The 14,904-nt window shown below is 47.1% G+C and overlaps 1 protein-coding gene across 2 annotated transcripts in view; it reads left to right on the top strand.

Moving 5' to 3' along the window:
- LOC139239438 (acylphosphatase-2-like) overlaps positions 1-14,904 on the top strand; it is a 104,969-nt gene that overhangs the window by 25,880 nt on the left and 64,185 nt on the right. For both annotated transcript variants that reach the window (XM_070868171.1, XM_070868172.1), the window contains exon 2: positions 8,741-8,880. In XM_070868171.1, coding sequence (XP_070724272.1) covers positions 8,820-8,880 — 61 coding nt within the window. In that variant the 5' untranslated portion in view covers positions 8,741-8,819. The remainder of the gene's footprint in view (positions 1-8,740; positions 8,881-14,904) is intronic.

Raw genomic sequence — 14,904 nt, 5'->3', positions numbered from 1 at the left:
GATTTGCTAGCGCCAGTGTCCAGTTCCATGGCTATGGGTAAGCCATTCAATTTTACGTTTAGCATTATAGGTGGACATTTCGTCAAAAATGTGTGCACCCCGTATACTTCAGCATCTATCTCTTCTCTCTAAGGCTCAAATTTGCTTTGATCCACCATGGACTGATCTTCCTTTGCCACGTGGTGGTTAGCAGGTTTTGCAGAGCTTACAGCTCGTTTGCAAGCTCGTTGGAGGTGCCCCATCCCTTTGAAGCGGCATGAATAGGCTGAATGGAAGCCTCCACAACGCCAATAAGGTGTGAATTGCCTTGCATTCATCCTTTGTTGGGGACACTGAGTCATCTGGGTTACCTGAGGCCTGCTGACAGTTGCAGACTCGTGGGTTGTGCCCTGTACATTTCTGCTCGCAAACACAGTTCCAGTTAATTTATGAACATTGCTAGCACTTGTGTGCTGAGAGATTTGTTTGGTGTTATCACTGGTGAACATAAACATCTGTGCTATCGCAATGGCCTTACTGAGGGTCGGTGTCTCTACAGTCAAAAGTTTTCGTAGGATGGTCTCGTGGCCAATGCCCAGTCTAGAAAAGTCTCTGAGCATTTGCTCCAGGTAGCCATCAAACTCCTCACATTATCCTGCAAGTCGCTTTAGCTCGGCGACGTAGCTCGCCACTTCCTGACCTTCAGATCGCTGGCACGTGTAGAACCGATACCTCGCCATCAGCACGCTCTCCCTCAGGTTAAGATGCTCCCGAACCAGTGTACACAGCTCCTTATACGACTTATCTGTGGGTATCACCGGAGCCAGAAGATTCTTCATGAGGCTGTAGGTCGGTGCCCTGCAGACTGTGAGGAGGACCGCTCTCCTTTTTGCAGCGCTTTCTTCTCTGTCCAGCTCGTTGGCTACAAAGTACTGGTCTAGCCGTTCGACATAGGCTTCCCAGTCCTCACCCTCCGAGAACTTCTCCAGGATGCCCACAGTTTGCTGCATCTTTGTGTTGGATTCGTATTCCCGTCGCCAATTATTGTGTTCCTAACACAGATGAGGCTGCACACAGGGAGGTTAAAGTAACAGTGACCTCAGTCTTTAATAAGACACTCCAGAGTGAGGAACAGACCTTCGGGACTGGCTTATATACAGTGCTCCCAAAGGATGCTGGGATCCCTTGGGACTTCAGGGGATGAGCTCCCTGGTGGCAGAACATGGGAGTGCATGCTTTACAGATACACAACAAAAACAATATTGTCTGATGTTTAGCCTAAAAAATTAGTTAAACCGAGGTCCCGTCTGAACTCGCAAGTGGACATAAAAGATCCCATGGCACTGTTTCGAACAGCTGGAATCTGCCTGCACCCATATCTTTATGAAACACTGTGGCTTTGACCGATCAAACAAGGGCAGAGGTATCATTTGACACATCTGTCCTGACTAGATGTTTCATCTTGAACACGAGGCAATGCCTGAAGAAGAAAGTGAGATGACCACCAGTCTTGTAATGCAGTCTTCATTCATCAAATGGAACTATCCTGCACAAGACCCCACCAGACCAGCCCATCAATCCTTGGGAAAGCACAGTGAATATTTACATCCTGTCTGCTCTAAAAGAACACATTGATAATATTGCTCGAAAAGGTGGAGAGGGCAGCTTTATGAAGGGGTTTACACTATCTCCACATATTGCAAGCAGTTCAATTCTCACCCATAATATTTAAATCCCCTTCCTGTGCTCCTGTTACATACTGCAGGTTGATGTATGCACATACAGTTACACATATAAGATCGAACATTCACATGCATACTTGATCATCACATGTATTTAGTTGCAAGCAAATGATGCATACGAGCACCCATAATCTGTTCAACATTGCCCTGCACTGTCAGCATGTAACATCTTTACAATAAGACTAGAGGAAAACCACATTCAGTGGGGCCACTTGCAACAAAGGTTTTTTTTCGATATTCACAAAGTATGACATTTTTAGTATTAGAATGACACAAAATTAAAGGAAAACATATACTATTGGTCTTTCAATAGATAATAACATTACCACGGATTTTGTAATGAAGCGACAGCTTCTTAGTAACACGGTCATTTATTTGACAATGAATGAAGTGCTTAATACATACCAGTCAGTTTGTTTTTGGTCATAAGGTCACATCTTGGTTGTGATGGATAGTGTGCTAAATCTCCACGAGACAAGAGGAGCAATTTGGCAGTCAGACGAGGTACTGCAGGATTTGACATTGATGACTGAGGGAATCAGAAAATTCTCAGGCTCGACAAAAACACACCAGGTTGCATCAAACGGTGGCCAGAAACCCATCCAAATGCCCCCCAAAAAAATGCAAAGCCAAATGCGGGCCTGAAAAAAAAATTCAATGAATCCATTCAACACCTTGACATACATTGCCGCCTCATTGTTAAACAAGCTTTTCTTTCATCTGATGCAGCACTCTGGAGCAATCTCCTGTTTCTAAGGAGCGTTTCCATGGAAACTACCAGTGCGTATGAATTAGAAATGTTTTGCTTCCAAGCCATTGCCCTGATGCTTTCAGTCCAGATTGATAAATCTGCCAATGGACAGATGTTTACTTAACATGATCAATACAATTAGATGCACGTATGGTTATCATTTATGACACGTTTTTAAAATAAATCATTTTTAATCCAACCTCTGACTGCGCAAGCTATTCCATCATTAATGTTCTGGGTCTGTATGTGTCTCGGCTCTGCTTAATCCCATATATGTACGTGTACACTAGGTACCTACAAATGCTCATAATGCTTAACGTTTGTATGCAGAAGCTGTGTACTATTCATGCAAGAGGCAGACACAGTTCAGAGTGATCATTCAGAATGGAATAATATGTCAGCCAGTGGCACAGTTGATGGCACCCTCGCCTCTGAGTCAGAAGGTTTTGGGCTCAAGTCCTACTCCAGAGACTTGAGCACAAAGATCTAGGCTGTCACTCCAGTGCAGTGCTGAGGGAGCGCCACACTGTCAGAGGGGCAGCACTGAGGGAGCGCCGCACTGTCGGAGGGGCAGTACTGAGGCAGCGCCGCACTGTCGGCGGGGCAGTACTGAGGGAGCGCCGCACTGTCGGAGGGGCAGTACTGAGGGAGCGGCGCACTGTCGGAGGGGCAGTACTGAAGGAGTGCCGCACTGTCGGAGGGGCAATACTGAGGGAGCGCCGCACTGTCGGAGGGGCAGTACTGAGGGAGTGGTGAACTGTCGGAGGGGCAGTACTGAGGGAGCGCTGCACTGTCAGAGGGGCAGTACTGAGGGAGCACTGCACTGTCGGAGGTGCCGTCTTTCGGATGAGAGGTTAAACTGAGGCCCCGTCTGCTCCCTCAGCTGGACGTAAAAGATCCCATGGCCACTATTTCGAAGAAGAGCAGGGGAGTTATCCCTGGTATCCTGGGGCCAATACTTATCCGTCAACCAACATAACAAAAACAGATGATCTGGTCATTATCACATTGCTGCTTGTGGGAGCTTGCTGAGCGCAAATTGGCTGCCCCGTTTCCCACATTACAACGGTGACTACAGTTCAAATAATGGCTGTAATGACTACACTCCAAAAAGTAGTTCATTGGCTGTAAATCGCTTTGGGGACGTCCTGTGGTCGTGAAAGACGCTATATAAATGCAAGTCTTTCTAAGATGCAAGTACTATGTTGCTGGCAGCAGCCATATTTTGGGGACTGCACATGTGTCTCTGAGACTGCTACATCTACGCGTCATCATAGAATGGTCACGCTGTTACCCAGAAGGTTGGGATCAACCAAAGAGTAAGTGTGGCCTTAAGATGTGGGTTTCAAACGATAAATGCGCAAAGCGAATTGTAGCTGCAAGCTCTACCATCATGTCTTGCAATGGGTGACTGGCGGGGAAGGTGCAGGTGCTTTTTCGGAAGCAGGGTCCAAAGGGATTTGTTCCAGCCATATGTGTTTTGGCACAAAACACGCTTGTGTTTCAAATGGTAAAGCATAATCTGTGGTTAAACAACACCTCGATTTCAAAATTCTCATCCTTATTTTCAAATCCCCCCATGGCCCTCCCTATCTCTGTAATCTCCTCCAGCCCCACAACCCCCGAGATGTCTGCGCTCCTCTAATTCTGCCCTCCTGAGCATCCCTGATTTTATATAACCGCACAACCATTGGTGGCCGTGCCTTCTGCTGCCTGGGCCCCAAGCTCCCTAAGCTTCTCCGCCTCTCTTTCCTCCTTCAAGACACTCCTTAAAACCTACCTTGTCAACCAAGCTTTTGCTCACCTGCACTAATTTCTACTTATGCATTTCGTTGTCAAATTTTTATCTCAAACCACTGCTGTGAAGCGCCTTGGCATGTTTCACTACGTTAAAGGCGCTGTATAAATTAAGTTGTTTTATCGTTTTTCAAAGACCATGTCCACAACAAATGTGTTAATCTGAAGAATGACAGAGTACAGTGGGGTTGATTAAAAGGAAAATCCTGCAATTGCTGGAAATCGCAGACAAAAAGCAGCGAGTTGCTTTGCTCAAGAGAGGAAGGGGGAGAAAATTGATAAAAAAAAGGAAGGAATGAGTTCATGGCAACTGTGGAAATATTGGGAAACTGATAATGCCGTAAATCATGACAGCACCCCCTTCACTGAGGAGCAGACTTGCTGCGCGCTAATAGTTAAGGTCATAACTTTATACGGTAGAACTATCTCGGCCCTAGTACAACAGTCTACGATCTTTCTCTTCACGGACCACGTTTTTTCTTGAACAGTATTTGACGGCCTCATAAAATGAAGTCTAGCAGCTGCTGAAAGTATGAGGTAGTCGTTGATCCTTCAATGCCCAGTATGCCCAGTAGCTGTCAATTCTATGTTTAATCTTAACATGCAAAGGACGCAGCTCCAAGCAACAGTGCTACTTGGACAAGAGTTCCATGTACCAAAAAGGCTTTGCCCTGGTAATAGTGCCAGACTTTTGTGATTTATGCATAGAAACATAGAAAATAGGTGCAGGAGTAGGCCATTTGGCCCTTCGAACCTGCACCACCATTCAATAAGATTATGGCTGATCATGCAACTTCAGTACCCCATTCCTGCTTTCTCTCCATACCCCTCGATCCCTTTAGCTGTAAGGGCCACATCTAACTCTCTTTTGAATATATCTAACATAGAAACATAGAAAATAGGTGCATGAGTAGGTCATTCGGCCCTTCGAGCCTGCACCACCATTCAATAAGATCATGGCTGATCATTCACCTCAGTACCCCTTTCCTGCTTTCTCTCCATACCCCTTGATCCCTTTAGCCGTAAGGGCCACATCTAACTCCCTCTTGAATATATACAATGAACTGGCATCAACAACTCTCTGCAGTAGAGAATTCCACAGGTTAACAACTCTCTGAGTGAAGAAGTTTCTCCTCATCTCAGTCCTAAATGGCTTACCCCTGTGTCCCCTGGTTCTGGACTTTCACAACATCGGGAACATTTTTCCTGCATCTAACCTGTCCAGTCCCGTCAGTATTTTATTTGTTTTTATGAGATCCCCTCTCTCATAGTCTTCAAAACCCCAGTGAATATAAGCCTAGTCGATCCAGTCTCTCCTCATATGTCAGTGCACTGTTGCATCCCCCGGGCATCAACATGGAAATGCGGTTTAAGCAATGGGAACTCATGGCAGTGGTGCAGTCGGTCTGGGCAGCGCAGCTATATCACCTCAATAAAGGGTACATTTTAACCCAGAATAGCTTGTCTTCACAATCCCACTGACCTGTATACTTCGGAGGTTATCCCGGGATTTTCATTGAGCTGGTGTGGTTTCTCCACGTTCTTGGGCAAAATGACAACATTGTTCACAGCAACACACTAATATAAATATGAATTTTCTCCGAAATAATCTTTGTGATGTGGAAAAGAAAAGTAAGACTTGCCTTTATGTAGCGCCTTTCACGACCATCGGATGCCCCAAAGCACCTAACAGCCGATGAAGTACTTTTTGAAGAATAGTCACTCGTGTAATGTAGGAAACGCGGCAGCCAATTTGCGCACAGCAAGCTCCCACAAACAGCAGTGTGATAATGACCAGATAATCTTTCTGATTGAGGGATAAATATTGGCCCAGGACACCGGGGATAATTCTCCTGCTCTTCTTCGAAATAGAGCCATGGGATCTTATGCATCCATTTGGAAGAGCTGTGAGTGATCTGAGCCTGTGGCGTTGAACCTCATGCTGGCTCAGGAGAGGAAACTGGCAAAACAAAATAATGTCTCATTCAAAAGACGGCACCTCCGACAATGCAGCACTCCCTCAGCACTGCACTGGAGCATCAGCCTAGATTTATGTGCTTAAATCTCTGGAACGAGATTTGAACCCACAACCTTCAAACTCAGAGGCAAGGGTGCTATCAACTGAGCCACAACTGACGCAAAGGAGCAAAACAGAATAAATGTAGATATTGTTATATATGTAAACTTGTAAATACCTTGTTTAACCACCAGAGGGCTTATCCCCTGGAGTCCCAAGGGATCCCACAATCCCTTGGGATCATCTGTACATAAGGAGGCCTCACAGGCTGGAGAGGCACTCTGGTCACACATTACTTTGAGCTTATAGTATCTGGTCAGATTCTTTATTCAAGACATAACAGATATCTTCTTCGAAGTCTGACACCTTAGAAAGAACTTTGGCAGTACATTTTGGGTGACTCTTAGTGTCGCTGTGAAGCAATTGCTAAAATCTTGAGCTCCCAATCACAGTCTGGGTTGGAGTTTGTTGGAAGACCAGAAACAGGCTGTTGGCTAACCAATATTGTGGTAAATAGAGGTTAAAAAGTGTCCGTTTGCTCGTAAGTAAAAACGTTTAGAAAATATTTGTTACGCAACATGTTAGATCGGAACAAATGCAATGGAAAATCCATGACGAAAGCATATTCTACGCAAAAGTGATTAGACTTTTAAAAAATGTGTTTGTTTCGTGTTGATGAACTGACTATCTTCTATGCTAAATATTCATGGCAGAATCATCATCATAGGCAGTCCCTCAGAATCGAGGAAGACTTACGTCTGCTCTTAAACTGAGTCCTTAGGTGGTTGAACAGTCCAATACGAGAGCCATAGTCCCTGTCACAGGTGGGACAGATTGAGGGAAGGGGAGGGTGGGACTGGTTTGCCGCACGCTCCTTCCGCTGCCTGCGCTTGATTTCTGCATGCTTTCGGCGATGAGACTTGAGGTGCTCAGCGCTCTCCCGGATGCACGGCAGAATACTGCCTATCTGAAAGAGGTTACAAGGCAGTATTCTAATCAGGGGTTCATATGGACATTTATAACAATCACCCAAACCACAGCGTTTGATTACAAACCTGGAGTCGCTGTCTGAAATGTTAAGAACATAAGAAATGGGAGCAGGAGTAGGCCATTTGGCCCCTCGAGCCTGCTCCGCCATTTAATAAGATCATGGCTGATCTAATCTTGGGCTCAGCTGCACTTCCCCACCCGCTCCCCATAACCCTTCACTCCTTTGACTAAGGGAATTGATTTGACTTGCGTGCTGTTCCAATTTTATGTTATATTTTTTTGTCCTGCATAGTGGGACCTTCAAAAAAGATAGTTAATGTTCGTGACCTTTAATTATTCATAATTATTCAGAAATAAATGCTTGAACTGTATAAAACACTAGTTAGGCCACAGCTAGAGTACTGCGTGCAGTTCTGGTCACCACATTGCAGGAAGGATGTGATTGCACTGGAGAGGGTACAGAGGAGATGTACAAGAATGTTGCCTGGACTGGAGAATTTTAGCGATGAGGAAAGATTGGATAGGCTGGGGTTGTTTTCTTTGGAACAGAGGAGGCTGAGGGGAGACCTTATTGGGGTGTATAAAATTATGAGGGGCCTAGATAGAGTGGATAGGGCGGACCTATTTCCCTTAGCAGAGGGGCCTATAACCAGGGGGGCAGAGATTTAAAGTAATTGGGGGAGGTTTAGAGGGGATTTGAGGGGAAATTTCTTCACCCAGAGGGTTGTGGGGGTCTGGAACTCACCACCTGAAAGGGTGAGAGAGGCAGAAACTCTCACCACATTTAAAAAGTGCTTGGTTGTGCACTTGAAGTGCTGTAACCTGCAGGGCAACGGACCTAGAACCGGAAAGTGGGATTAGGCTGGATAGCTCTTTGTCGGCCGGAACGGACACGATGGGCCGAAATGGCCTCCTTCCGTGCTGTAAATTTCTATGGTTGTATAACTTAATGCCTAAATACCCTTGCGTCCCAAACGAGACATAAAAAGGTTGGGCGAGACAGGAGGCAAACGCACAGAGAGAAAGAGGTGATGGGCAGCCTAATTCTAACGGGGAACAGCGAAGCTGACAGCTGGCCACCGTGGCAAATTTGAGAAAATCCGGCACGTTGGCAAGGCTGTCGACTCACGGGTGAAAATGTGTGTGCAATAAGATTAGGGTGACTGCAATTTCAAAATCTCACTGCTTCGAAAAATGAGTACAAACTGAAAGTGGAAAAAGCCTAAAGGATTCAATATCCTCGCTTAAATGGGTGGTCAAAATAATGCACAAATTAATGCCCTAATGTATTGCAAAGTAATCCTAAATTCTTGAATGAAATACGTCCACCACAGTGTAATCTAATAATGATCGCAATTCAGTGTATGCTTCACTCCTGGGTCTATCTTCATTGTTCTCTCACTTGCTCATTCGCTCCCTCCCTCCCTCTCTCTCTTACTGACAGAAGAATTTTGTTCCCATTAGGATCCTGTAGCGACTGCAGCCAGAAATCATCTGCTGCCAGACTGCAGCACACTCCAGTCCGAACTTGCCGGCTTCAGAGATGAGTTCCTCCAGCACAGGGTTGAAATCCGTGGATTACGAGATCTTCGGGGACGTGCAGGGTCGGTATAACGCAGGACAAGACATCCTTTCCTGCCCATTTTTATCAGTTTTATTTCATCTCCTCGCTCGGGCTGCACCAGAGGAGTGGGGGGTGGGGGTGGGGGCGGGGGTGTCTGCTGAAAATAGCACAGCAAAACTGACTCGAGCTGCAAAAACCAGCTGCCACCATAGGCAGCAAATGCCACGGGGATGTTGGTAATCTAGCAACTCAAACTGCTTTACAAATCTCTTAACGTTCAGTGACAACATTTACATTCTATCATTACAATTTGGCCATTTATGTATGAAAATGAACACACAATTTCCCCTTGCATTTCAGACATTCTTTTAGTTATGCTGTGCTGTAATATTTTTTAAATGCCACGCTTCAGAGAATTACCTTCACTGTACGAAGTTGATATTTTTCACCGTTGATATTTATTTTAAGAGAAAAACAAATTGTCACGATTGATGCCTAAGCTACCCCGATGGCCTAGTGGATAAAGGCACCAGTATTGCACTAAAACATAGCAGCAGGTCCCATGTTTGGCTTCCAGTCTGTGCTGAGTTCGCTGTAAGCCGTTTGATGTAAGCTGGGGCAGCAACTGAGGCACTACAATTGGCCACAGCGCCCTTGGATTAGGGGGAGGTAAAATCATCCATTGCGGAGAGGGTGGGGAGTGAGAGAAAGAAAGGAAGAAAGTCTTGCATTTATATAGCGCCTTTCACGACCACTGGACGTCTCAAAGCTCTTTACAGCCAATGAAGTACTTTTGGAGTGTAGTCACTGAGGTAATGTGGGAAACACGGCAGCCAATTTGCGCACAGCAAGCTCCCACAAACAGCAATGTGATAATGATCAATTAAACTGTTTTTGTTATGTCGGTTGAGGGATAAATATTGGCCAGGCACCAGGGATAACTCGCCTGCTCTTCTTCGAAATAGTGCCACGGGATCTGTTACGTCCACCTGAGAGAGCAGCCCGAGCCTTGGTTTAATGTCTCATCCGAAAGACGGCATCCCCGACAGTGCGCCGCTCCCTCAGTACTGCCCCTCCGACAGTGCGCCGCTCCCTCAGTACCGCCCCTCCGACAGTGCAGCGCTCCCTCAGTACTGCCCCTCTGACACCGTGGCCCTCCCCTAGTACTGTCCCTCTGACAGTGCGGCGCTCCCTCAGTACCGCCCCTCCGACAGTGCGGTGCTCCCTCAGTACCGCCCCTCCGACAGTGCGCCGCTCCCTCAGTACCGCCCCTCCAACAGTGCGCCGCTCCCTCAGTACCGCCCCTTCGACAGTGCGCCGCTCCCTCAGTACTGCACTGGAGTGTCAGCTTAGATTTTTTTTGTGCTCAAGTCCCTGGAGTGGGACTTGAACCCACAACCTTTTGACTCAGAGGCGAGCGTTCTACCCGCTGAGTCACAGCTGATGCATTTGTTTGAATTCATGCAGTCGTTGAAGCATACTTGGTTAATGAATGCCTCCATTTGATGTTAGCTTAACGTCTTCATGCTATCGCTCACGACTGGCTTTATTTGATGCCAGTTCAGCACTCTTGCACTGAGAGGCTCCGAGCCTGCTGTTCTGCTCGTCAGGAACCTCTCAAACCCGTGACCTCCGTCACCTAGAAAGATAAGGGTAGCAGATGCATGGGAACATCAGTAGCCCCACGTTACCCTCCAAATCACACACACCATCCTGACTTGGGACATATATCGCATAGGAGGAGGTGGGTGGGGTGGCTTGACCCATCCACCTCCACGGAGGTGTGTGGGGGGCCTGACCCATCCACCTCCATGGCACGAACCTGGTATTGCAGTACTTCCAGGAACGGTGCTTGGGCTCTAGGCCTTTTGGCTAAGAGCATTAGTGCAGGGTGATCCTTGATGTGTGCAAGGTGACCTCTGGCGTTTGTGATCTGACAAAGAATTGGAAAGATTGGCTACGAAATTTTAATTTTTTAAAAAATATATATATATATATATCGCCGTTCCCTCATTGTTGTTGGATCAAAATCCTGTAACTCCCGATCTTCACCACACAGGCTGCAGCAGTTCAAGAAGAAGGCCCACCACCACCTTCTCAAGGGAATCTAGGGACGGGCAATAAATGCCAGCCTTGCCAGTGATACCCTCACCCCGAGAATGAATTAGGAAGAAAATAATCAACATTTAACCAAAATTGTGAACGGGATCATCCCCGAGTATTTCTCTTTTCCCAGTAGCAAAGCACCATGCCGAGGGTTGGTATTTTCACCCGATGATCCAGCCAAGACTGGGAACTTGCCATTTGGGAGTCCTCATCATCATAGACAGTCCCTCGGATCGAGGATGACTTGCTTCCACGCCAAAAAGGGATGAGTTCACAGGTGTTTCAATGAAGGACCTAATATTCCAGGTCCCGAACTACATCCTGAAGGGTGGAAGATGCCTGTGCGTGGATTTTTTTTAACGTGTGGTGGCCGTTGCACACCAGCCACCACCCGGGCTCGACAGAGCTCGGTCTTGGTCCAGTGGCAAGGATTAACCAAGACAACTGGAGACCAGCTCTGCTGCACGGACCTAATGCGCGCACATATCGCAGTGTGGGCTGGCCCGTGCTGCTCCTGGGCCCTCGCCTCTCCTGAGCCCCGGTCACTTCCCTCTACAATCTCTCGCCGCTCCTTCGCCCCTCCTGCTGTGCCTACCCGCACTGCAATCAGTGACCTGACTTCACAGCCGTCGCCCTCCTGCAGCAGCACGCGCTGCTCCCTACAGAGGCATGCCACTGCACGCAGCTCCCTCCAATGGCCAGATGGGAATGTCACCTCGAATGGGAATTTCTACCCGAGTTTCTTCATCTGTGACACAATGCAGGAATGGACTGGAGCACATGAGCCACCCATAAATAATCAGATCGAAAAAAAATGACACTGATTATATTTGACATGTTTTTTTAAAGGATCAGTTCAGGAAATACTGTTTTGCTTATCAGAAAGCGCTGGACACCATGGGGCCAAACTTGGTGGACTCACCGCCCACTGCCGCCGAGTTTTCTGGGCGGTCTTCCCTCCGAGCGAGTTTGGCGGAGGCCTCCCGCCGGCGTGGAGGGAAGGCCACTGGGGGCCGCCCACTGGCGTGCAACACACGTAAGAGTCCTCCCGCCCGCCGAGCTGCCAGTTTGGTCCAGGCGGGCCTCCGCTGCAACAGGGGACAGGACCGCCACGTGGAGACAGGTCTAGCCTCAACAGTAAGTATGAAGACCTGCAAAAAAAGGCTAGTACACTTCTTTATTTTTTTCCAGCGATTCAGGTGGATGGGGGTCCCCTGAAGGTTTTCCAGTGTTTTTAACTTGGGGGAAATTTTTATTTTTATCTGTTCCCCGCTCCCTGGGCCGGACTCAATCCTCGGTGGGTACTTTGCTGAGGATTGCATTTGCCGCCAAGATTGGGAGCTCCCGCCCGCTGGCGCCCAGATTCAGGACGTGAATCCTTTTTTTGCCGCCGGGTGGTTTTTCCAGGACTTTTTCATGAAACTTCCGCCCAAAGTAACGTCAGGATCTCAACGGTCTTTTGGGCGGAACTTAACTTCCACCAAGTTCGGGGCCTATGTGATTGGGAGGTGCAGTGGTCTTCGGTTAGGTCGGTGTAACTATTTTGATTCGGCCTTGTACCGATTTCAGAAACCGTTTGGGTGATGCAGAGGCTGTGGGGATGTTTTAGCTGAACGGCCTTGAGACCTGCAGCTCCATATTTGACTGTAGAGGACATTTGCTCGTGTTTCTGGCTGCAGGTCTCTTTATTATTGATGATTGCCACAAAATTGAACAACAGCGTCAACAACTTGTATATATATATAGCGCCTTTAACGTAGTCAAACATCCCAAGGCGCTTTATAGGAGTGTTGTAAGGCAAAACAAATAAATTTGACAGAAGAAATTATGGCAGATGACCAAAAGCTTGGTCAAAGAGGTAGGTTTTAAGGAGCGCCTTAAAGGACGAAGGAAAGGTAGAGAGGCGGAGAGGTTTAGGGAGGGAGTTCCAAAGTTTGGGGCCTAGGCAACAGAAGGCACAGCCACCAATGGTTGAGCGATTATAATCAGGGATGTTCAGAATTAGAAGAGCGCAGGCATCTCGGGGGGGGGGGGGGGGGGTGGTGGTGGGGGGGGGGGAGGGGGGGTTGTTGGGCTGGAGGAGATTACAGAGATAGGGAGGGACGAGGGCCCTGGAGGGATTTGTAAACAAGGATGAGAATTTTGAAATTGAGGCATTGCTTTACTGGGAGCCATTATAGGTCAGCGAGCACAGTGGGTGATGGGTGAGCGGGACTTGGTGCAAGTTAGGTCACGGGGCAGCCAAGTTTTGAATCACCTCAAGTTTACGTAGGGTCAAATGTGGGAGGCCGGCCAGGAGTGCATTGGAATAATCAAGTCTAGAAGTAACAAAGGCATGGATGAGGGCTTCAGCAGCAGATAAGTTGAGGCAAGGGGCGGAGACAATGGATAGCATTTTAATAATAGCAATTTAATGTATATTACAAATCTATGTGTCCTTTTGAAAGAATCACAACTTCATTCAATTGAATAGGATGTAACCTGTCTCATTATCAGAAACTAAATGCGTTAACTTCAGTGGGTTACAATCTGTCTCACCTTTAGAAAGACAAACACATTCTTTTCAATTGCAATATGTCTCAGCATAGAAACACAGAAAATAGGTTCAGGAGTAGGCCATTCGGCCCTTCGAGCCTGCACCACTATTCAATAAGATCATGGCTGATCATTCACCTCAGTGCTCCATTCCTGCTTTCTCTCCATACTCCTTGATCCCTTTAGCAGTACGGGCCATATCTAACTCATTCTTGAATATATCCAACGAACTGGCATCAACAGCTCTCTGCGGTAGAGAATTCCACAGGTTAAGAACTCTGAGTGAAGAAATTTCTCCTCATCTCAGTCCTAAATGACTTACCCCTTATCCTTAGACTGTGTCCCCTGGTTCTGGACTTGCCCAACATCGGGAAAATTCTTCCTGCATCGAACCTGTACAGTCCCGTCAGAATTTTATATGTTTCTATGAGATGCCCTCTCATCCAGTGAATACAGGCTCAGTTGATCCAGTCTCTCCTCATATGTCAGTCCTGCCATCCCGGAAATCAGTCTGGTGAACCTTCGCTGCACTCCCTCAATAGCAAGAACGTCCTTCCTCAGATTAGGAGACCAAAACGGAACACAATATTCCAGGTGAGGTCTCACCAAGGCCCTGTACAACTGCAGTAAGTCTCCCTGCTCCTATACTCAAATCCCCTAGCTATGAAGGCCAACATGCCATTTGCCTTCTTCACCACCTGCTGTACCCGCATGCCAACTTTCAATGACTGATGTACCATGACACCCAGGTCTCGTTGCACCTCCCCTTTTCCTAATCTGCCACCATTCAGATAATATTCTGCCTTCATGTTTTTGCCACCAAAGTGGATAACCTCACATTTATCCACATTATACTGCATCTGCCATGCATTTGCCCACTCACCTAACCTGTCCAAGGCACCCTGCAGCCTCTTAGCATCCTCCTCACAGCTCACACCGCCACCCAGCTTAGTGTCATCTGCAAACTTGGAGATATTACACTCAATTCCTTCATCTAAATCATTGATGTATATTGTAAATAGCTGGGGTCCCAGCACTGAGCCCTGCGGCACCCCACTAGTCACTGCCTGCCATTCTGAAAAAGACCCGTTTATCCCGACTCTCTGCTTCCTGTCTGCCAACCAGTTCTCTATCCACGTCAGTACATTACCCCCAATACCATGTGCTTTATTTTTGCACACCAATCTCTTGTGTGGGACCTTGTCAAAAGCCTTTTGAGAGCCCAAATACACCACATCCACTGGTTCTCCCTTGTCCACTCTACTAGTCACATCCTCAAAAAATTCTAGAAGATTTGTCAAGCATGATTTCTCTTTCATAAATCCATGCTGACTTGGACCGATCCTGACTTTACTTTCCAAATGCGCTGCTATTTCTTCTTTAATAATTGATTCTAACATTTTCCCCATTACTGATGTCAGGC

The sequence above is a fragment of the Pristiophorus japonicus genome, chromosome 27, assembly GCF_044704955.1.
Source record: "Pristiophorus japonicus isolate sPriJap1 chromosome 27, sPriJap1.hap1, whole genome shotgun sequence".
NCBI classification, from domain to species: domain Eukaryota; kingdom Metazoa; phylum Chordata; class Chondrichthyes; family Pristiophoridae; genus Pristiophorus; species Pristiophorus japonicus.
The sequence above is the reverse complement of the archived record's forward strand: the minus strand, read 5'-3'. Positions and strand labels throughout refer to the sequence as shown.